Below are 21,761 nucleotides of genomic sequence, written 5' to 3'. Positions count from 1 at the left end.
GTTTCTCCAGTATCCCCCTCACCAGTAGGCTGGGCGTGGACATCTTGGGAGGGAACACAGCCAGGACAGCTGACTCAAACTGGCCAAAGAGATATTCCATACCATGTTACGTCTGCAGCAAAAAGTAAGGGAAAGAAGCAGGATCAGGGTATTTGTTAGTATGATGTTTGTCTTCCAGAGTAACTGCTATGCTCGGGGCAGCTGGTTAGATAGGACATTAATTAAAAATTTCCAAAGGGATTTGTCATCCTCAAGAATCTTTTGATAGCAGAAGCATGATAGTATACAAATAAGGGAAGTAATGCCTTCAGTTTATACAAATTCAGGGAAACATCCTTGTTTGCAGGTTGTATTCTACATGTTCTGTTTCCTTCAGAATTCGCATTTCTTGTTCCAAATGAGATTGTCAGAAGCACTCAAACCTGCATGCAATCACTTTTACTCTTTCTCAGTTTTAAAAAATATTTGTACATCATGCATTGTACATGGCAAAGGATTTCAAATGCATGTGTTGTGGTATATATAAGAACTGCTCTGGGGAATGTTTTGCTCCTGAAAGATGTTCTTTCAGCCTGGTTTCCATTTGGTGTACCTTAAAAATAGGATCGTGACTGTTGCCAGTGATATAGACTGATCAGTGAAAGTCTGCTGTAGCATATTAGTGTAAGAATACTTCAGTATCTGAGAACTAACTTTATGTCTAGTCATCTGCAGGAATATACATTTTTGCATGTGCTTTTGCTAAGTCCTATTAGACCCACAGAAACCTGTTTTCTTTCACTGTTTTGCTTCTACAACTATTTCTATGTACCAGCCATATGATTTCTCTTAATCTGGGGAGTCACTTTGGTAGGTTCTCATTCCTATTGTCTTCTTTCCCTTATCTGTGCTTAGAAAGATGTTTCAGGGCTCTGAGAGTGAAAGAACATTGTATAGCTCTTTTGCTATCAAGCTCACCCTTCACTTGTCCAGTGAAGATATGTGGTTGTGTTTCCTGTGAGGCTTTCTTCTGATGTTCTTACTTTTTTTCTTAGAGTGAGGCTTGGCCATTTTACGGAAAGTATTGTTGGTCTTTGTGTCACTAATACAACTTATTTTCCTCCTTTTCCCAGGTTCCTGTGAGCTGATACGAAAATTTCAGTATAGAATCACATGTAGAGTGTTATTTGGTCTCTGCAGATCCTCAGCCTGAGAACAAAAATAACCTTTTGTTGAAATTGCATTGACAGTGCCGCAGTTCAAATGCAAAATTTTGATCATGCATGCTTTTGTACCATGGTGTTTTTTTATATTGAGGATATCATTCTGAGAAGTATGTCCTTGTCATTTGAGGATAACACTCCTGGATCATGTCCATGACTTTTGGTGGCTTGCATGCCTCATGTTCTTCTGTCTCCAATGCTCTGTGTCTTTTGCTGGATATTATTTTCCATTGCAGCCTGGTGTTTTGCCATATCTTTCCGCCTTTTAAAATGTTCCCACTGTAATTATGTGCCTTTCCCCCCCCCTCCCCCTTTCTTCCCTGGTGTATTTAGTCCCTTTAATTCTTTCACTTACACATCTTTCTGTTTTCTGTATGCTGCTGGCATGTGAAGGCTCAGTTTTGTAACACACTGAAGGCCATCTCAGCTGCTGGGAAGGGCATTTTTTTTCCTTGACTGGCAACATTCATCACAGGAATGATGGCCATGTTTCCCTCACCAGGAATCAAGGAACTAAATCAACTGAAACACATTACAAAAAGAAGAATAGCTTTCTGCTGGTGTAGCAGCCCGTGCTTGCTCATGATGGGATCAGATGGTGACAGTCCAGAGAGGGGGAGGGTAACATGTGACTGCAGTGGGGGAGCTAGGCTGCTGTTAGACCTCCCATAGATTGGTTTAGCTAATTAGCAATGATGGGACTCCCTTCACCTAACTTTATGTACCTACAAGGCTGAGCTAGTCATGTTGGGCAATTATTCGGTACATCCAGAGTCAATTCTGACCTTTTTTAAGGTGAAATGAACACCCATGTCAAGGTGCCTCTCTCTGACTTAATTATACAGGACTCTCAGGGTGACTTTCTCAGACTGAGCACCCAAGACAGGATGGTTAAATCCCACCCAAAGGTTTGCTTATAATTTCTACTAGCTTGAGATCTGGATCTAGGCAAAGTTGTCCCAATAAACAGGCTATCTTCTAATGCTAGCTGTGTTCTGTCTTGTGGCTCACTTTTTGAGGTGTCATACTTGCAGCACTGGGGAGGACTGGGCATCAGTCAAGTGGCTTCCCTTTCTTAAAACCTCCTTTAAATGTAGCTGTCACGTAGCTTGTGAGAGAAAATGGGGGAGCAAAAGCTGTCTCTGTTCTGTTTGTTTGTTCTTTTCAATGAAGACTAGGATACTGGCACAACCAAAACCAAGCCTGTCTCATATCCACTTGCACTCTGAGATGATGCCGTCTTTCCCTCTGCTGTTTGTCACTCTCCCCTGGTCAGGCCTCTCTGTTTTTTCACTTTTGCTTTGTGTTTGTCCTAGTGGCAGTCTACATCCTGTGCCTTTTCTCTTGCTTTCCTCTAGCCTCATAAATAGCTTTGCTTAGCTTTTTGTCTTCTGTCTGGCCATTCCTGACCTGTCCATGTGTTTATACATAGGGCAGTTGTGGTCCATTAAATAAGAAAGCAGGGAAGGAAGAAAACTCATTTTGTCCCTTTTTAGTCTAATGTCCTACCACTAGTCTTGAGCTGGCTTCTTCACCAGACCTCTTCCCTGCTTGCCTTCCATTCTTTAATGTGGCATGCCTGAGTGTAGTCTAAGTCTACCTTCTGCGTCCATCCAGTAGGAGAAATTACTGTCAGGGGGAACTGGAGCTTTGGGGTTCAAATACTTTTAAGTTAAGTATGTTCCGTAGCTAGTACTTCTCACCTTTTGGATCAATACTTGAGTGCCATTTCCTTTGTGCAAAACTGCTGCTGACCTGTCTGGGGTGCTTGGATGTGGACTTCCTAGACCTTTCTGCCTCTGCACCTCCAACAAAGTAGCAGCAGGACTGGGACCACCCTCCCCAGGTTACATTTGCCTACTGAGCCTATCCAGTGCCCTCAAGAAAATAACTGTCAGGCTCCCTGAAAAACTTCTAGGTACTTGGAGGGTGAGCACATGTTGGAAAACAAAAGTTGGTTGAACGGGCATTAAGCACTTCAACATTGCACAACTATGTCAACTTCTGCAGGCATTCCTAAGCCTCTGTGGATATGGAGGCCTGAGAAGCGATGCCTTAAAGCTTCAAAATTACAAATGCTTATGTAAATAGCATTTATTTATTCGTGTAAAGAAATGTATCCTGCAGCATTCTCCACCTCATTCGCTGGTTCTTGCTGAATCCTTTGTGTTTTAGTTCCTGCATATAGGTGTGTGGGGGTAGAGTCAGGGTGGTATGTGGGTGCATTGTAGGAGTGGGGCTGAACTGAGACAATTTAGACCCAGGTTTTAGAACTGACCCCTGTATTTTTTTGATTTTGGGGTGGTTAAGAACACTGAAAATTTGATTGACTAAGGACCGTACCTAAAATCATGAACGATTTCTGTAAATTGTAGGTGAAAATGAGGCTATGGCAAAGATCTTGTATTCTTATAAGGGCTTTGGTTAAAACATAGCAGGAGAAATTTTGTTTAGCATTTCCAGTTATTTCTGACTGATGTTTTAGACAAATCTAAAATTCTGCTTGAGTGTTATTCTTTACCTAAACATACAGAGCTATCATGAGAGATTTGACACTCGGGTCCCACCGCCCTCTAGTTCCAGGTTTTGAAAACATACTTGTCCCCTTCTGGAACTATTTTCATCTCACCCTTGCTGAAGCCCTGATTTTATGTTTTCAGCACAGATGACTGTAAGTTAATTCTGACATAAACTCATTGACTTCAACAAAAATACATCAGGAAGAAATTTGTCTCAATTTAAAAAAAATATTCTTCTAGGTGAAAAGTGGAGCTACTATTAGTACATATGACAAGGGCACCTACGTTGTACACTCAGAACTAATAGTCCCTTGCACTTCACAAACGTCGTCTGAGGAAATAGCTCTGTTGAGCCAAAATTAAATGTACTTTGGGGGGTAACCAATGACTTCCTATCAGTTGGGTTTTCAGATAATGTTAGCTTCCCATCAGCTCACTTTTTGTCCTCTGCAGCAAGCCTTGCTGTTCTTCAGCATCATCAGGACCTGAAATGTGTTATGTCTCTGCTTTATGCTACTTCATGCTCCATAGATTTCACAGAGACTTCATAGCCACGGCAGTTACAATCCTTGTCTTTGCAATTCTATGGTATTAACATTTAGGGATTATATATATATATATATATTTATCTTTCAAGCCCATTGCTTTAACCTTTAAATCAACACATAGAATTTAACTACACAGTGTTGCAATGGTATGAAAATAATCACCCATAGTTTAAGCAGCTTTATCATTGTTTCTGCTTTTTTATAGTCTAGCTAAATAGTGAACTCCTGATTACCCAAGGTAATGCACAAAGATACTCGGAGGACAAATAAGATGAAGTAAAATCATAGCTACACAAAACATCTGTAGGTTAGGATTATCAGCAAGGCTGTAATGGGGAAAGAAGAGGCCAGTGACAGGTTTCATCTCCAGTGTAAAAGACAACTTCTCCAGGGAATGATGTGCAGCTCTCAGGCCAAGGGGTGAGAAGCAGCTTGCATGTACAGGCTGGAGGCTTGTGTCTTCTGTGGCTCCCTGCTTTCCCTAGAAACATATCCCTGGTCTGTGCTGAGCTCTGGTGGTATTACCCTTCTACCCATGGGACTTAATTTTTGGGGTTTTGGGGGGGCTTTTATCTGTTCAAAATGTTTAAAATAGCATGAGGTCTGTGTCACAGCCTGGCATTTCACTGGCATGATTGTGTGGGCATGTGTTGCATCTGTTAGGATGAGGTTCTGGGCCTGCCGGGGCGTTTGAGGATACACAGGCTGCCAGATAGTTCTGGGAGGTGTGGGGATGCAGATGACGAGGACTGGAAAAGTCAGGAGAGTGAAAACTGTTGAAAGCTGTTGATTCATCTGTAGTGCTGACTCAAACCCACTTGGGAAAATCACCCACCAAATGGCTGTGGCTTTGCAGATTTTTGTGCCTGCCTGTACCAAGAATGTTCTCAACTCAGAATATACATAATTCAGCTCAGATCCCTGAGAATGAAGTATAGCTTAAAAAAATCATGAGTGAAAACAGCTCAGTGATAATGAAATAAAAACAGATCCAAGAGAAGCCCCTTAGGATTATACAGAGGATAACAGCCACTCCATAGCTTTTGGCTCACTGAGCATTAATGCCAGTGAGCAGCATTTTCCTTCTGTATTTCTCAGCCATTTGGATTCAGCTGGGCAGATTATCTGTGTTGTTGCTTCTAGGTCCAAAATAACAGTGTTCAGTAAGGCCCCAGCCCTTGTGGAACAGGGTCTTCCAGCATGAGGGGTTTGCTGGCTGAAGTGATCTCCAACCTTTCCATTCACAGCTTGTGGTGGAAAGCTGGGGAGCTCAAGGAGTGCTGGGTGCCAGCTGCCTGGCCCATCCTGCAGCAGTTCTGAGTGAGCCTACAGTGGTTTGGGGTTTCTCTGACCTCTCAAGGACTTTGGCTTAATAAACCTCTTCTGTCTTGGCAACTGAGGCAGATCTTTTTAAGGAAAGGCCATGTAATTACTTCCTTTTCCTCTTCCTTTATTTTTTTTTTTCAAAGCTTTGAGCTTATGCTGATTTAATGGCTACCATTGTTAGTGCTGGAAATTTGACTCCTGACCCCTGTGTAGACAGAGAAAATATTAATATTTTTGCGAGTGCTGAACATGTCTAGATTTCTCTCTGGCACTGGTTTTCTCATTGCTGAAGATAGTCCAAATACCAGAGCTAAAATTGTGTTTGAAAAACAGGCTGGCACCTTTTTCTGAGGACCAATTTCAGTGGGATTTAGTTTTCTAAATGCCTTTCTGAATCTGGGGCTGAAAGGACTCGAAGGTAGGTCAGAAAGGCAAGGAATTTTCCAGGATTTTAAAATGAAAGGTGCTGCTGTAGTACATACATGGAGATCAAATGCTTATTTCAATCATATAAGGTAATTTTAACTGCAGAAGAGAAGGTTTATTTTTACAGCAGGAAAAGGCAGAGAAGATGATATCTAAAGTGATTTGGTTTGATTTCTACTTTCTTTATCCAGCTGCAGACTCTATAAAGTATTTGATCTGCAACCTCTTCAGAGGTTTCCTGTTAGTGGCTCTTCTCAGACCAAGGTAATTTCCCAAGTATTCATGAAGGTCTGGGTGTTGTGACCTAACTGACACTACGAAGCTTCGTTTTATAGAACAAGTCCATTTTCTCTGTAAGTCAGCTTATCATGAGATAGGGTGAGGTGTATCCCCTGTGTCTCAGAGGCTCTTAAGCCCTGCAGCATCAGCAGGTGGTGGGGAATATGATGAAGCCTCGTTGGAGGTTTTGTTTTCCCCAGAATCCTTTATAGCTGGCTGCTGAGCAGAGCCACCAAGCAGCTCTGACAGTTCTCTGCTGCTTCATGCCTGTATCATCTATGAGCTGTGTAGGAGTTTGCAAAGGCAGATTAATAGTTAATGTACCTGGAGGCTTTGATGTTTCAGCTGTGGTCTGGATACATCTAAAACCTCATAAAATGCAACCAGAGGAGGAGTTGTGGCCTTTTTATTCACTAATGCAGTCTGGAGCACCCTTCTAATTTCAGTTCCTTCTCTGTCTCTCTTGTCTGTCAAGAATCCTTAGCACAGCCTGCTGGGTGCTCATGCTGAAACTCTAGGCTTTCAGGTGTGTATCTGAAGTGCTTTGCTTGAAAGACTCTTTGTCTGATCTTCTTCTGGATCCTGAAGTATCTCTGCTACAAAGAAATAGTGGGATACTGTGCCTAGGATGTCCTGCAGGCTGGTGGCCAGGTGATCTCCTGGGCTGCGGTGTGGGACCTGCAGGCTAAGGCAGGCAGGTCCTCTCTTTGCTTCAGTGTGACTGCTGTTCAGGATGATCCCACTGCCTGTCCTTCAAAGTTTTCCACTATTGAGGGTTAAAAACCTATATTCAGGTATCAGGAAGAGACTACCAGTTTCTCCTGGCTGGCTGAGGTAACCACACACACTGGTTTCCCACATAGGGAGCATTGGTCCTCAACTTGGGATTGTGAAGCCTTTTGTTGCCATGGATCCCTTCACTTTCCAGTCTGCCAGCACTATTTAAGTGCTATGACTGGCCATAGATGCCTTTGAAAGGAAGATCTGGAGAAATATCCTTCTCCTCAACCATTCCTCTTAGCTAATTTAGTATTCCCGTTACTCTTCCCTTGAGTGGCAAAATTCAGTTTTGCCTGAATTCTTGAGAAGCCTTGAGTGATGTTCCTGCAATTATGACAGAACTTAATGTGGCTGAAATACTTGAGCAGCCAAAATTTGTACTGTGGCTTCTGTGCTTCTAGCATTGCCCGAGCTAGGTATTTTGAAGCTGATTCAGACATGTATATATGAGCTGCAGTCATGTTATTTGTGGTATCATAGTTAAAACTGTGGGAACTGAGCACTCTTGAAAAGGGAAAAAATACTGTAAGCATCTGTGTATGAGTGAGTGTTGTCCCTCCAGAACCTGCACTCTGAGATGTGAGAGGAGACCTTGTAAATGACGTTAGTACTTAGTAGTCTGACAGGAGTGTTAGTAAGGGTACAAAATGCATCTCTATTAAGATAGTCTGTATTGTCATCTGCTAGACTAAAATGTAATGAAGTTGAAACAAGGGCCTTGAGTAGTACAGGCAAACCTGATTTTTCCTGCACATGGATGGCAGTTTGCTGCCTTCTCGCTCCATCACATAAATTTTGGTATCTGCTTCACCAGGACATTCTCACCCTGAAGCTCCTTATTATTCCATCCCTGCTGAAGGGCAGTTATACATTCAGGCCACCTGCAAAATAATAGATCCACTGTCCTACATCCCCAGCATGGTGAGACACATAGACCCATATACTGGCCCCACACCTGTGCCTAATCCTACCTGGCTTATTTTTGAAGGGAATCAGGGTGTACAGAGTAATACAGCCCAATTTTCTTGCTCTAGATGTAAAATGTGCATCTGTATTGTGGCTATAAAAGATGATATACAGGTTCTTTCTCTTGAAACCCTGATATGACTTTCAGCTTGTTTGTGTAGTACAGAAACTTGGTGAAAGAAGGACTGGAAAAGCATGCTAGAAGCACATAAATAACATTTTTGTCAAAGAGTATTTCTACAGGCCCCCTAAATATCAGCTTTTGAATGTCTTTTCACACAAACTCAATTTCTGTATTGTTGTTTTTCTGAGAGATCTCTTCACAGTATAATACCAGGCAAGCCATTTCACTTGTAGGCTTAGACAAGGGTATGTTTCAGAGATTAATCTTTTCAGGATTTATTGAAGGCTCTGATGTAACTTCATTGCATGATACAGTGAACTATTATCTACCTTCCACCCTCAATGAGTTCCATGAGGGTTGTTGTATCAGCCAATTTGCTGGGCACGATTTCAGTGCTCAGGTAGATGTGAAGTGAAATTTCAGGCCTTTAGGTTGGTCTTACCGTATGCTGAATTGCCTCTTTAGAGCAGTATGAACTCTTTCTAAGTGGCAACTTAGTCCTAACAACTTTCAGTGCAAGCCCATGTACTCTGTTTTCCCCTTTGACCTTTCCAGATCCCTGCCTCTAATGAGAAATTGTGAACACAGCATTGCCTATTATTAGCATTTCTTAGTCTCTTATTTCTTAACTAAATTTCTTCTGAGCTTTATGCTACTCAGTCTAACATCAAAATAAACTGCTGAATGTCTGGTGTATGTTTCATGTATGTCTGTGGAGCGTACAACCTGCTTGGAGGACCTGCACATGTCCTTCTCATGCTGTGTGGGTTATGGCATGTAAAAATACTGAGTGTTTGTAGTAGGATGCTGCATATGTTCAGAAACTGTTGAAAGTCTTTGGAATTCTTGTAACTGTTTATTCATTCTTTTGTTTAGGAGTCAGTGACCTGTAAGTGCTCATTATGAAGAGAGATCTGGTTTTCTTGGTGACTCTAATTAGCCTTGCCTTCCTGTCACTGCTAAGGTCTGGATATTCTCAACATATTGCAGAGGAGTCCTGCTCTGTTCAAATTCTTGTTCCAGGCCTCAAAGGTAATGTGGAAGCTTACTCCATCATTCAAATACTAATCCTTTCTTTCTAACAGGCTCATTTGCATCACTGACAGTTTATAACAGAGACAAAGAAGGTGCCTTTCAGTTGTCCTCTTATTTGCCCATTTGTAGTCTCCTTAAAAATGGAGTTTTAAGGTCCATAAGATGAACTTAAGTCAGTTAAAATAAACACAGTTCAGAGAATGCATGCCAAAGTTTCCCAAACTTGTTCCTGATCAGGAGCCTGTTACACTGACACACTGCCTGGTTGCTGTCTCTGTGTTTGTACTCAGGAGTGATACACATACCCAAAGACTTTAAAATCAGGCCCTACTTTATACCTGGAAAAGTTTTCATTGCTATTTTGCAATATAATGGGAAGTATTTTGTATTTTATAGTCTTATGCTTATCTTCCCTTGATTTTTAAATGCTGAAGTGCCTTTAGAAGAAATAGAAAATCAGGTTTTTGGCATTTCTATAGTTTCTGTGGACAAAAGCAACTTTTTAATGAAATATATGCCCAAACTCTTGCCCCAGTGTATTATTATTATGATAAAAACTGCACAACTAACCTTCATTTTTTTTCTGGTAGTTTCACATTGTGATATCACAAAACTCACCTAGCAGTATTGGTGCCACTAATGTTATCTAGTACAAATGTGGGCCTTACACTGGCCTGAGGGCCATAGTATGGACTGCAGGTGCTGTCTGTGCTGGGTAATTGATTGGTGAGGGCAAGGCTCAGAGAATCATAGAATAGTTAGGGTTGGAAAGGACCTTAAGACCATCTACTGCAAACCTCCCTGCCATGAGCATGGATACTTAACACTAGACCATGTTGCCCAATACGCTGTCTAACCTGGCCTTGAACTGTGCTGCAATTGTTCATACAGTTGAATTGTGAACACAGCCTGGCCACAGGCTTGGTTGTGGTATAAACTGCCCTTGTCAGATCTTGCCTTGTTTTACTGTGGTTGTGCTGTGTTGGAAGCAAAAGAATTGGGCTGTTGTGCTTGGCTAGTTAGCTTCAGGAAAAAAAAAGCTCTTGTTTTGCTTATTATTGATGCAGTTTTGGATGCCTGAACTGAACCAAAATCTGTATTTTTTATTTTACTTCAGTAAGCAGCCTTTGAAGTCTCAATATTTTCACCTTCAGCAGATGTTCTAGTTAGAAAGAACAATACAATATCCAAGTGTTACGAGGTTTGACTAAGCCTTGAGTAAAGTTGTTTCACTTGTTGAATATATTTTCGGTGAAATAGGCATAAGATAGTGCTATTGATGCAAGTCACAGAGAACATAATCAAATTAAATATATGTTGTCTAAAATTACAGGGAAGATCAGTGAAAGAGTCAGACTCTACAGCATTGGGGACTGAAGCTTTGAAATGATTTTTCATTTCAAAGAAGTTGACAGGCTTTCACAAGTTTTCTTACTCCTTTAGTTTCCTTATTTGTGTAATCAGTCAAAATTAACACCTGTGATTACCATTTCAAGGTGAGGACCGTTATTATATGAAGCAGAGTTTCCTAAAGCACATAAACCGTGCAGGATCCTGGCCCTTTGTAGAAGGCAATCCTCAGCCAGGAAACAACAGAGAGGCCTGAAAACCTTCATGTGTTAATGATTTCACTTTGCTTCATGAGATGTAAGCCTCGCAAAAATGAGAGATTGATGTACAAATTCAGTGAAGCACAAAATGGCCTGATACAGCCCTAGTTAATGTGACCCCCCTGAAAAGCTATCAGTGTTTCAGCTACACTGCCAGGGGGACTGGCTCTGAAATTGGTAATGAGATGCTGCTGTCCACTCTGGCACAACTCCAACTCATTTCAGTGGCCAAGACTTCCTTTAAGCGGAGCATATACATGGCCATGCACCCAAATTTCGGCTTCCACGCAGTGGGGTTTGCTCACTGCAGCTTTTAGATCTGCCCCATCTCCTCCTCTGCTGGACTGCCAGCACCATCTCCTATGATTGAGGAACAGAGCCCCACATTGCTGCTGGGCACCAGCCTGCTGGGATTTGGGAAAAATGGGTACAGGGAAGAAGTGGAAGAAATGAGGCAGATTGTTGGATGTGTGAAAGGGAAGAAACAGGAGGAGAGGGTTCACCCTAAAATGTGGTGAGAAAGTGGAGCCCAAATAGAGAGTGGTGAAGGAGAAAAGTACCCGAAAGTGGGGGAGCATAATGGAGAAATTTTAGAAGAACAGGAAGAGGTAAAGAGAAAAGAGAAAAGAAAGGCACAGAGAACAAGACCAAGTGGAGAGACTGGAAACTAAAAAATAAAATACAATTAAAAAAAGAGGAATAAAAAAATGACACAAAGCCAATTAGGACCCCACAGAATAAAAAGGTGAATCTGAAGGGGGATGAGATGAGAATGGAGGTGGAAATGGAAGATGAAGAAAGACAGTAAAGACACCAAGAATAGAAAAAGGCACAAATGAGTTTAAGGTCAGCAGCTTAGGTCTTAGGAACTGATTTTTTTTATTTTTTTTTATAACCCAAACAGTGTAAAGGAATAAGATGAAATGTGGAAGGGAAAAATACTGTGGCTCTGAGAATCCAGACAGCAGACTGATCCATGTTTTTGAAAGCCAACTTAATAATGGCAAAAGTGTGTTGTGTCTGAAGAAGGGATGGGTGATGAAGCCTCTCTACATTGCTACTCATATTCTTCCTGAAGCCTGGTTCCTTTTGATAGGCCCATGAGATTGAAGTTACTATTATTGTGGTGAAAAAAATAACATAGAACAATCCTTCAAAGCTTGAATTCTCAGTTTGCCACATTGTTTTGTCTCCCTTCTAGAATCTAAGGCAGGAATTGTCTTTAATAGTCTCAGTGGCATATAGTACATGCAAACGTTGATAACGTAAATAAACCCTTTTTTTTTACACCCACACTTCATTTGTCTATTCACACAGGGAATATGAATAATGGAATAAAGTTATCACTAGCCACTAGCCAAGGAATGCTTAATAGATGAGGTAGTTAATATTTGTCATGCTATTTTCTTTATAGTAAATGGTATAGCTTAAGGTAGGCAGGATGCAGAAATAATCAGAAACAAATCCTGTCCCAAAGAATTAACAAAAGGAGGCAAATCAACAGCAGCGGTAAGATAAGTAATCTAAAGTATAAAAGATCTCTATCAGAGATAATGGGAGAAGTTTGTAGTAGTGTCAGGGTTGTGCCTGATACCTGCAGTCTTGCTGCAGTTCAGTTTGGTATCAGGGCTAGATTTCTTTTGGGTGTGTGGGGCATCACAACACTGTGGAGCACTGCTGGGCACATCACGCCCTGTCTCAGCTGCCTGGGCAAGAGCTGCATTGCACTGAGGAGGGAGGTACTCTTTCATGCAGAAGGGTTAGAGCAAAGAGCCGTTCTAGAAGGGACGGAGAGGAGATTAGTGTTAATTGATGATAAATGAAATTGATTGAAATGCCTTGACAGAAATCTGTTCTGTTGCATGTGACACTTGTACCGACTTTGCTTCCTCAGCTTGCATAGTGCTCATGGTACGTACAGCAAAATTAGGGACTTAAACACAGCAAAGCTGAACTGGACCACTGATCAGTCCCCCTTGGCCAAGGTCTTACTGCTTGAAATAGCAGATAACAAAAAATGCAAACTGGTTTGTAGCTGGGCCTGTAATGGGGCTATCTCTTCCCAGGAAAAGTTTCTTAAACACCTACACTAAGGAATGCACTGTCATCTTATTATAGGAATAAATGCAGGCAAGTGTAATGGCCTGAAGCAAGAGTGATCTATTTTATTGATCCCTAATGCACAGCTTTCACTCTGAAGAACGTGTAAAGCAATAGCCTGTAATAGCCTGCTCTCAGCCTCCAGAGAGCAGGGAAAAGTCATTGTCAGGATTTATCTTTGGGAAGCAAAGAACTCATAACCAGCCCTGAGGGGGGAAAGGCAATCATACAAAGCCTATTGGTTACCTGATAATAAAAAAAAAGTGACGTTCCCAAATGTGCCAAATAATAGCCTGTTTCATACTAACAATATTATCCGCTGGGGATTATGTGAAGTTTGTCCTCATTAAGGTCAAAGAATGGCATACTTTTGATGTCTGAAGGTAGGTCTGCAGTCGTCTGGCAGCCTGAAGAAGGAAAATATAACAGATGGAAGGCCAAGTTCAGCTCACAGCCACCTATGTCTGCAATAAGAAGAGAAAGAGAGCTGGAGGCTGCATATTCGAAATATGCCATGTTGTGCCTTGTTTTTACATGTAATGTCTGTGGTTCATTTCTGAACCACAGCTGCCAGCTATGCCAGAGAGCAGAGCTTGAGGGATGTATGATAGCCATTGAGTTTCCTGCTATAGTGCTCCCTTCAGCTTCCTGGAGAGCAGCTATTGCTCACTCTCCTCTGTAGGTACACAGCATTGGGCATCAGGTGTGCTCTGCTAGCCCTGGCTTTTAGATACAGGCATTTTCTTGTCTGTGGAAATCGTAGAACTTGCTTCTTGTTTGTATAAATTTTTTTTTTTTTAAATTGGCTATGTAAATCATTCTTTAAACTTCTATTTGTTTGAGAGATTGTAGTTTTATGTCAGTGCAAACTACAATAGTAGTACAATAGTAGGGAGTGAAACAAGCTAAGCATCCTCTGTCCAATGAAAGGCAGAAAGGAGGTGAACGTTTGCAGAAAATGATGTTTAAATATGCTTAATATAGTAATCTGCCATGAACCATGTGCATGTCAGTACAATGTACAGTGGTTCATACCACAGAGATTAAAAGGCACAGTATTTAACTGAGAATATGGATTAGAAGATACTCTTTCATGCTAAAAAATGGTCCTCTAAATAAAGGATGCCTTCCTGTAGGTCTTTGTAAATGGCATAAACTTTTTTCTTTCTTTTTTTCTTTTTAATTTGATGTTATAGTTAAGTCATTTTCACTTGAGACTTTAGTGTATCTTTAGCAGATACCTGGGAAGCATTTGAACCCAGTGCTGACTCGGGTCCTAATTCTGAATCTTGTGCTTAAAGCAAATTGTGCTGTTGGGCTTTTTGGATGTTGACAGTATGAGTAATGTCCACAAAACTAGGCCCATTGTATGGGACTTCAGTAATGTATTGTCTGTGGTTTTGTCAGTGTTTACCCCAGTTTCAGGAGACACTGTTCTCTATGCATCAAGTAAAGCTGTTAAGTCAGAATACATCTGCTTTTAATTTTTTCCTGTCTTGTTACAATGTTCACTGGGGAAAATGACACTTTTGTCACTGCCACCAATCCAGAATAGTCCAAGTTTAATATGATTTGTATTTTTGTTTCCTTTTGTATCAACAGGGGAGGCTGGAGAAAAGGGGGAGAAAGGTGCTCCAGGTCGTCCAGGCAGAGTTGGGCCTCCAGGAGAAAAAGGTAACTTTATTAAAGAAGTCATTCCTGACCAAATGCTACTTGTTCTTGAAAAGCAATGGTGATGGGGATCCTCTGTCACTTGGCTAGGTGGCTAAATCATGCTTTGGCATTTTAATGTACCTTTGTGGTGTTTTCACCCCATTGGCAGCTCAGCCCCATGCAGCCACATGTTCATTCCCCCCAGCCCGGCCTGGCTGGATGAGGAAGAGAATTGAAAGAGTAGAAGTGAGAAAACTCGTGAGTGGGTTAAGGACAGTTTAATGGGTAAAGCAAAAGTCTTACATGAAAGCAAAGCAAAACAGGGAATTCATTCACTACTTCCCATTGGCAGGCAGGTGTTCAGCCGTCTTCAGGAAAGCAGGGCTTCATAATGCGTATCAGTGACTTGGGAAGACAAATGGCATCACTCCAAATGTCTGTGCTCCCCTTCCTTCTTCTTCATTCAGTTTTTACTGCTGAGCATGATGCCATATGCTGTGTGATATCCCTTTGGTCAATTGTGGTCAGCTGTCCCAGCTGTGTCCCCTCCCAGATTCTTGCGCACCCCCAGCCTGCTTGCGGGTGGGGTGAGAAACAGAAGCAGCTTTGTTGCTGTATGTAAGCACTGCTTGGCAATAACTAAAACATCCCCATATCAACACTGTTTTGGTCAGAAATACAGCGACCTACCAGCTGCTATGAGTAAAACTAACTCTGTTCTAGCCAAAACCCATACAACGGTATGCGCTTCTTTGTAGACTAAGTATTGTTTTCTGGTAAAAAGGGCTCACTTTGGAAAAAATAGTCTTGATCTTCTGGAAAGGTCTCTGTGAAGAAAGGCATTGTGTCTGCTTCATAAATTTCCTTCTGGAAATGGAAACCTCAGATCAGAGGGAAAAACTCATGAGGTTCGACTTTCTTGTTTCCTTTTGTTTGTGAATGTGAGCACTCACAATTACCTGAATTAAAATCCTTGAGGGAAGGCAGTAAGCTATAACAGGCAGAAATGGCCAGGTTCTACATTTTTTGGATGACAGTTCACTCATATTTATGAAAAGATGATGGTAACGCTGTTTGCATTGTATTTAAAAAATGTTTTGAGCTCTTGAGAGGACTGTTGCTCAGTAGTAGTCCCTTGTGAAATGTGGCATTTCTGTCTTGCAGGATATTCTGTCTTTTTAAATCTAGGGGGTTTTTTTGTTTGTTTTGTGGGGTTTGTTGATTGGTTGGTTGAGGTTTGGGGTTTTTTTGCTTGTTTTTTTGTTGTTTTGTTTTTTTTTCCAGAAGCAAGGAAGAAATTTGACCGTCATAAGTTTTCCAGGAGATGCCCATTCTAAAGAATTCATATTAGGGGTAGTCAAAACCTTGTATTATCACTACTGAAATTAAACATTTGACATTCTTGTCATCAGAACGATGGAGTTAGTTTTTACTGAACTGAATATACAAACTTCCTTTCAAAGCAATTACAGAGGTAATTTATACTTCCTTATGATGGTACATGATCCATTATGTAGTTCTTCTGGGCAATTACAGAAGTCTGATACATGCAGTTTTTCCTGGGACCAAAATCCATAGCTAGAGCTCTTCCCTTTACAATGCATTGAAAAATTTTTAACTCCCATGAGGAGTGTGTGTGTTCAGTCAGTGTATTTCCCTTAGGGAGATGTACTCTTCAAGGATGATTTTTATAAAAAATACTGGAAACTAAAGTTTTAACTCTTGAAGGTAATGCTGCATTAATGTTTGCATTTAATGCTTGCAGGGTAAAGCAGAAGTGATGTTAAAGTATCACAGAATAATTTAGATCAAAAGGTTATAAACAGCTTATCTACTCCAATCTTGTGTAAATAGGGCAGATTCAAATTTAGATCAGGTTGCCCAGAGTCATGTCCAATACACTTTTGAAAATCTCCAAGGATGGAGATTCCATATCCTTTTTGATCAGTCTGTTCACCATTGTCGTTGTGAAAGACCTTTTCCTTAAAGCCAACTGAATTTTTTCTTCTTGTAACTTGTGATCATTGCCTCTTGTCCTTTGCATGTGTCTGAGAAGGCTTCATCTTCTCCCCAGACAACTTGTAGTAGTGCAGGACTGCAGTTAGGTTCTCCCTTACCTTTCTGTGCACCAAAAGACCATCAAAATCTCAGTGTAAAGTTTGGACCTGTGATCCAGGTACTTAATACATAGGTTGGTTGTCATGGTTTGAGCATGTTTTGAGGGTGTTTTTGTTCAAGGTTTTTTCCAGCCAGGGGGAGTCTGGGAGGAAGGAGAGACAGGACACCTGACCCAGGCTAGCCAATGAGGTATTCCATACCATAGCACGTGATGCCCAGGATGCATACTGGGAAAGAGAAGGCTGGAGGGGTGGAGCTGGAGAGGAAAATGGAGGAGGGAGCACATGGTGCTCGGCCGGGCAGGGTGGAGTGAGTTATGGGTCGGTGGCTGGTGGGGTGTTGTATTCTTTTCACTTGCTGTTTGCTGTATCATTATTATTTGTAGTAGTAAATGGCAGTAGGGGTTTTGTGTTATGCCTTAGCAATTAAACCGTTCTTATCTCAATCCGTGGGGGCTACATTCTTTGGATTCTCCTTCGTAACTCTCAGGAGTTGGGGGACTTGGTTTAAACCACGACATTGGTAAATAATGAAAGATGAATAAAACTGTTCCCTCTTTTGGATTTGCCCCTTTCTAAGAGCATACATGGATGAACACACAGCCCTGTTTCTGTGCCAGCAGCCTGTTAAACTGCAGTTACTGTGTTAACATGTGTTTGATGCCCTGCTTTTCTATTAAAGCTTGGTAATTGTTGTCTTGTTGGGCTAATATTTGTCTCCTTCTGTTGATGGAGACTGCTAAACTTCATTGTATTTTTCTGGTAATTGAGTAAGTGATGGTTTACATGAGGGGGGAAACTAATTCTTGTAGAGTTTTTTCCTTCTGCTTTTAATTTATCACAATCACAGTAATCTTTATTTTTTCTTCCCCTTTCTTTGTTTCATTTCTGAAGCAAGTTTGTCCTAAGAAAATGGGCTTAGTGTCTTCAAGCTCCTTAGCTACACAATAATTAGCGAATAAATAGCTTTCTTACAAAAGGTTTTCTTATGGTATTGACCTGAAATGAACACCTCAAGATTAGGAAGTGCTGCAAATGTTTCTGTTATCTCCTTTCCTCATGATCTTTTCCAATTTTGGTAGCTCTGAAACAGATAAACATTAAAACTTTCTGGTGCTTACCTGAAATATATCTGGTTCTGAGTGTCCTAATGTTTCAGGGAGACATCAGACATCCTGATGTCTTTGGGAACTGATTAAGGTTAAGTTCCACTTATATTCCTCATTGCTTTTAATTAATTGTATAGGTCAATTATGATGCATAGCATGTCAGCAGAATATAAAACTGTGTTGGCCTTCTGCAAAGCATAGAGTGCTGGGTCACGTACAACAGCTAATTCAGATGAAAGCAGCATGTACTGTAGTGCAGGTTTTGGGGTGTGAAGTTAGTAGATGTAACTTTCCCCACTTGCACTGGTTGCTGCACTGCGTGCTCCCATGTTGGGAGTGAACTCAATTATTTGAGTCATGATCCAATCTGTGAGGCCATAACAACTTCCATATATACGAATTCCACACAAATACTTTAATAACAGTACAATCCTGTGAATATTCCCAGAGTAGCATGGATTCTGCTTATGGCAATCAAATGAAGGGTGAATAGAGGGTGAATTTACTGTTGGAATGCGTAATCGAAGGAGCAGCACATTAAAAATGTGTTCTTCAAGATATTTTAATTTTCTTAGAGCCATAACCATTTGAAAATGTATTATTTTAGTATTTTAATTTCAGCCTTCATACACCATACTTCATTTATACTTCATTATAATGGTATGTGAAGCAGAGTCGCATACTATTCTTGGGGGTGGAACTCAACTGTCTCTACCTTTGCAGTGTTAGCACAGTGATTCTGGCTTTTGCCAGCTAACACTTTTCCAGGCAATTCTTGGACACATTTTGTAAGATAACACAATGAGCAGCTTGCAAGTGATTATCCTGGCTTGAAGACTAAGACAATTTAATATCATTGAGTGTACCATTCTCAGCCACCTGGTTCATACTGCTAAGGAACCTTCCCAGGCATTTAGTTTACTAGTACAGACATAGCCTCTTAAGTAGGAGAGAAGACTCATTAATTTAACTGGATTGGAGCCAGAGTGCTCAGTCATTTGTATAATCAAATTCTAAAGAGAGGTAATAATATCTTAATTTATATTTTAGTATTACTGATTGCTCATTAATATGTAATCAATCAATCCTTTACATTTCTGAGTCAACTTTTACATTAATTTATTGCTCACTAAGGAGTGCTGCAGGCAGGATTCCATATAAAAGTCCTGACATTGACAGTTGTGGATTCACAAAGTGGGTATCTATTTCAAACCTGTCTTTCAGTTCCACCTGAGCTCCACCTGAGCTCAGTAGAATTTTGAGACAATCTGTGTTAAACTGAATGGACAAAAAAAATGGCAGATGGGCATCAGTGTAAATAAATATATAGCCTAGGGAAATTAGGGATGCATAATTTAATCCATACTTATATAATACAAAAAAACCAGAATTGTCACTTAAAACTCAAGAACTGCTCTTAAGTCATTAGCAGCAGTCCCAAAGCTAACAAAACACTGCCCATCATCAGAAAAGATACCAAGGACAAAATAGGAGGATCGTTTTTGCGGCTGATTTGCTCTGTATAAAAGCCTGACATGCACCATCTCATGCAGTGAGTGTGGTTCTGGCCTCTGTCTCTCAAAAAGGACATGAAAGGTTAGAAAGGGGCACTAGAAATGTGAAGAAGATGGAGGAGCTGCCTCACAAGGAGAAACTGGATAGGTTGAGACTCTTGCATCTGTATAGAATAGTCTGAGAAGGATGTGATTGAGGTTACAGAATCACTAGATCCTATCATACCTGAACTAGGAGGCGGTCACTTAAACTGCTGGGGGACTGATTCAGCAACTCCATCTGCAGTGGACTGCAGAGAGTGGCTGTAGTTGCATGATCTCCATTTATTGCACCTTCTACTGCCATTGTGTGAATCAAAGTCTTGGTCTTAGAGGGACCACTAGTCTCATCAGACTTGGTGTTATGTCGCTAATGTAATTCTAGCAAGGTATGTGTTTTGTAAGGGAAGTTATTTGTATTTGTGTGCATCTGAATATACACTCACCCATTCAGGGATGGATCATGCTATTTCCATTTCTTTTTTTTTGAATGTGTTTTAAAATTCTTAAAGTTTTTCTGCTGCCTTCAGATTGGATTGTGTTTTCTTACTATCTTTAGTTTCCTTTGCAAATTTTCCATCCTTTCTGATTTCTAGTCAGTATAGATTGATAAGTTTCCTCCTTTTATTTTTTTTCCTGTTTGTTATACAAACCTTGTAGAGTTTCACTTTGTCATTAAGATATCTATGTACCTGTCCCAGTAGAGTGGGAGATGTGAGGTATTTATTTCTCCATTGCCTACCAAGGGAACTTGGAGAAACAGCTGAGACTAAACCCCTAACTTTCAGGCTGGCTAATGAAATTAATTTGTCTCAACTACATAAAATGCCACCTAGCATTATACTAGGGGGAAGATTCTGTAATCTTGGTCTATATTTTGCATTCTTTTTCTATGTATCCTTTGCAGATTGCTGTCAAATATGGCACTAGAGTCAAGAATCCTTTGGTTTGGTACAATTCTACTTTTATTGGTGGATAGTTGTCTGTGATGTCCACTATGTCAAATCATGAAGAATTTTGTTGTGGTTTAAACCCAGCTGGTAACTCAGAACCATGCAGCTGCTCGCTCACTCCCTGCCTCCCCTTCCTCTCCCTGCTGGGATGTGTAATTGATAAACACTTCCATTATATACTTTCCAAAGTATAGAGGTGGTGACCACACTGGGAACGCAAGCCAGATCAGTTTCATGATTACAAGTCATTACCATAAAGTACAGTGAAAAAAGAACCTTAGCCCAGGCCCCCCAGCTGATAAACACTAAACACAGCAAATACTGTCTGTAAGTAAGGTACGACATGCTGAAACTCTGAGAGCAAGAGCAACAACTTTGAGAGCCAGTAAATCAGCATTGTGACAAGTGACTATTAACCTGAAACAGTGAATGCTTATCACAAATACGATTAGACACGCTCTGGTCAGATCTGTTGTTATCTCAATCCTTCGTGCCCCACATTGGGAGTCAAAATATTCCAGAGATTTAACATGTTGGCATAAGAAGGTAACGTGAAAGATAGTTTTCATATCAAAAAGTCACTACTGTCATTGTGTAATTACTTTTCAAGTTTTCCTAAGGTTTTGCAATTACTTACTAAACACAGTTATTATCACAGAAAATGTTCTTAAAGTTTACTCCCATAAGGACACTTTCCACACTCTCATATGTCTCTCAGTTCAACTAACTTCAACCCAAAGAGCTTTATTATTTCATTTTTTACTCCAAGATCAAGCTCATGTTCTGCAATGGGTATTACTTCTACAATGATAAAATTTCAGATAAAGGTAACCAACATGTTAACTCACATTTGAAATATAACCATGCAAATCTAATTCCATCTGAGCCACTTCACCCTTAGTAGCTTTATCCACTTGTTGGTTGTTCTGGTGTTCCTCAGTGGCCCAACTCTTGCGTATATGTGCACCTACATGGCATACCTTCACCACCAGGTTCTGCACCTGGGCAGTGATATCTTGCCACAGTGCAGCAGCCCAGATGGGTTTACCTCTGTGTTGCCAAAAGAATTGAGAAAAATGCCTTGGCAATGTCAATTGTGGCATATCACTTGGCTGCCTTTGAGTCCAGAAAAACAGCTGGGCACTGTAGCTGGCAGGATTCAAACCTGCACAGGGAAACCCCAATGGATTTCTAGTCCATTGCCTTTACCACTTGGCCACAACTACCTGCTGCTAAAAGAATCAATCTGATTTGTTGAAGTTTGAGAAGTAAACTACTGCTCTCTTCACTTTGACACAATTCAGTTCACCTGTAACACGGTGAATTTCTGTTTCTGCTGTATTTGTCTTTTTGACACTTTCTTTTAAGTACTTTTAAACTTTCTTGTCTGTTCCAATTGATCCTGTCTGAAGAGACTGGCCACACTGTATAGAGATTTCCATTTATAGTGTTGCACTGAGA

General features: G+C 40.8%; 1 protein-coding gene and 1 non-coding gene across 4 annotated transcripts in view; one reads left to right on the top strand and one right to left on the bottom strand.

Annotated features, from left to right (window-relative positions):
- The window catches only part of COLEC11 (collectin subfamily member 11), a 41,176-nt gene that overhangs the window by 10,684 nt on the left and 8,731 nt on the right, over positions 1-21,761 (top strand). For all 3 annotated transcript variants that reach the window (XM_031052785.2, XM_005153229.3, XM_031052784.2), the window contains exons 2-3: positions 9,047-9,202; positions 14,518-14,589. In XM_031052785.2, coding sequence (XP_030908645.1) covers positions 9,073-9,202; positions 14,518-14,589 — 202 coding nt within the window. In that variant the 5' untranslated portion in view covers positions 9,047-9,072. The remainder of the gene's footprint in view (positions 1-9,046; positions 9,203-14,517; positions 14,590-21,761) is intronic.
- On the bottom strand, positions 21,445-21,526 carry TRNAS-AGA (transfer RNA serine (anticodon AGA)). The gene has a single exon. It is a non-coding gene; the product is annotated as a tRNA-Ser (tRNA).

This window comes from Melopsittacus undulatus, chromosome 3 (genome assembly GCF_012275295.1).
Source record: "Melopsittacus undulatus isolate bMelUnd1 chromosome 3, bMelUnd1.mat.Z, whole genome shotgun sequence".
Lineage (NCBI taxonomy): Eukaryota > Metazoa > Chordata > Aves > Psittaciformes > Psittaculidae > Melopsittacus > Melopsittacus undulatus.
The sequence above is the reverse complement of the archived record's forward strand: the minus strand, read 5'-3'. Positions and strand labels throughout refer to the sequence as shown.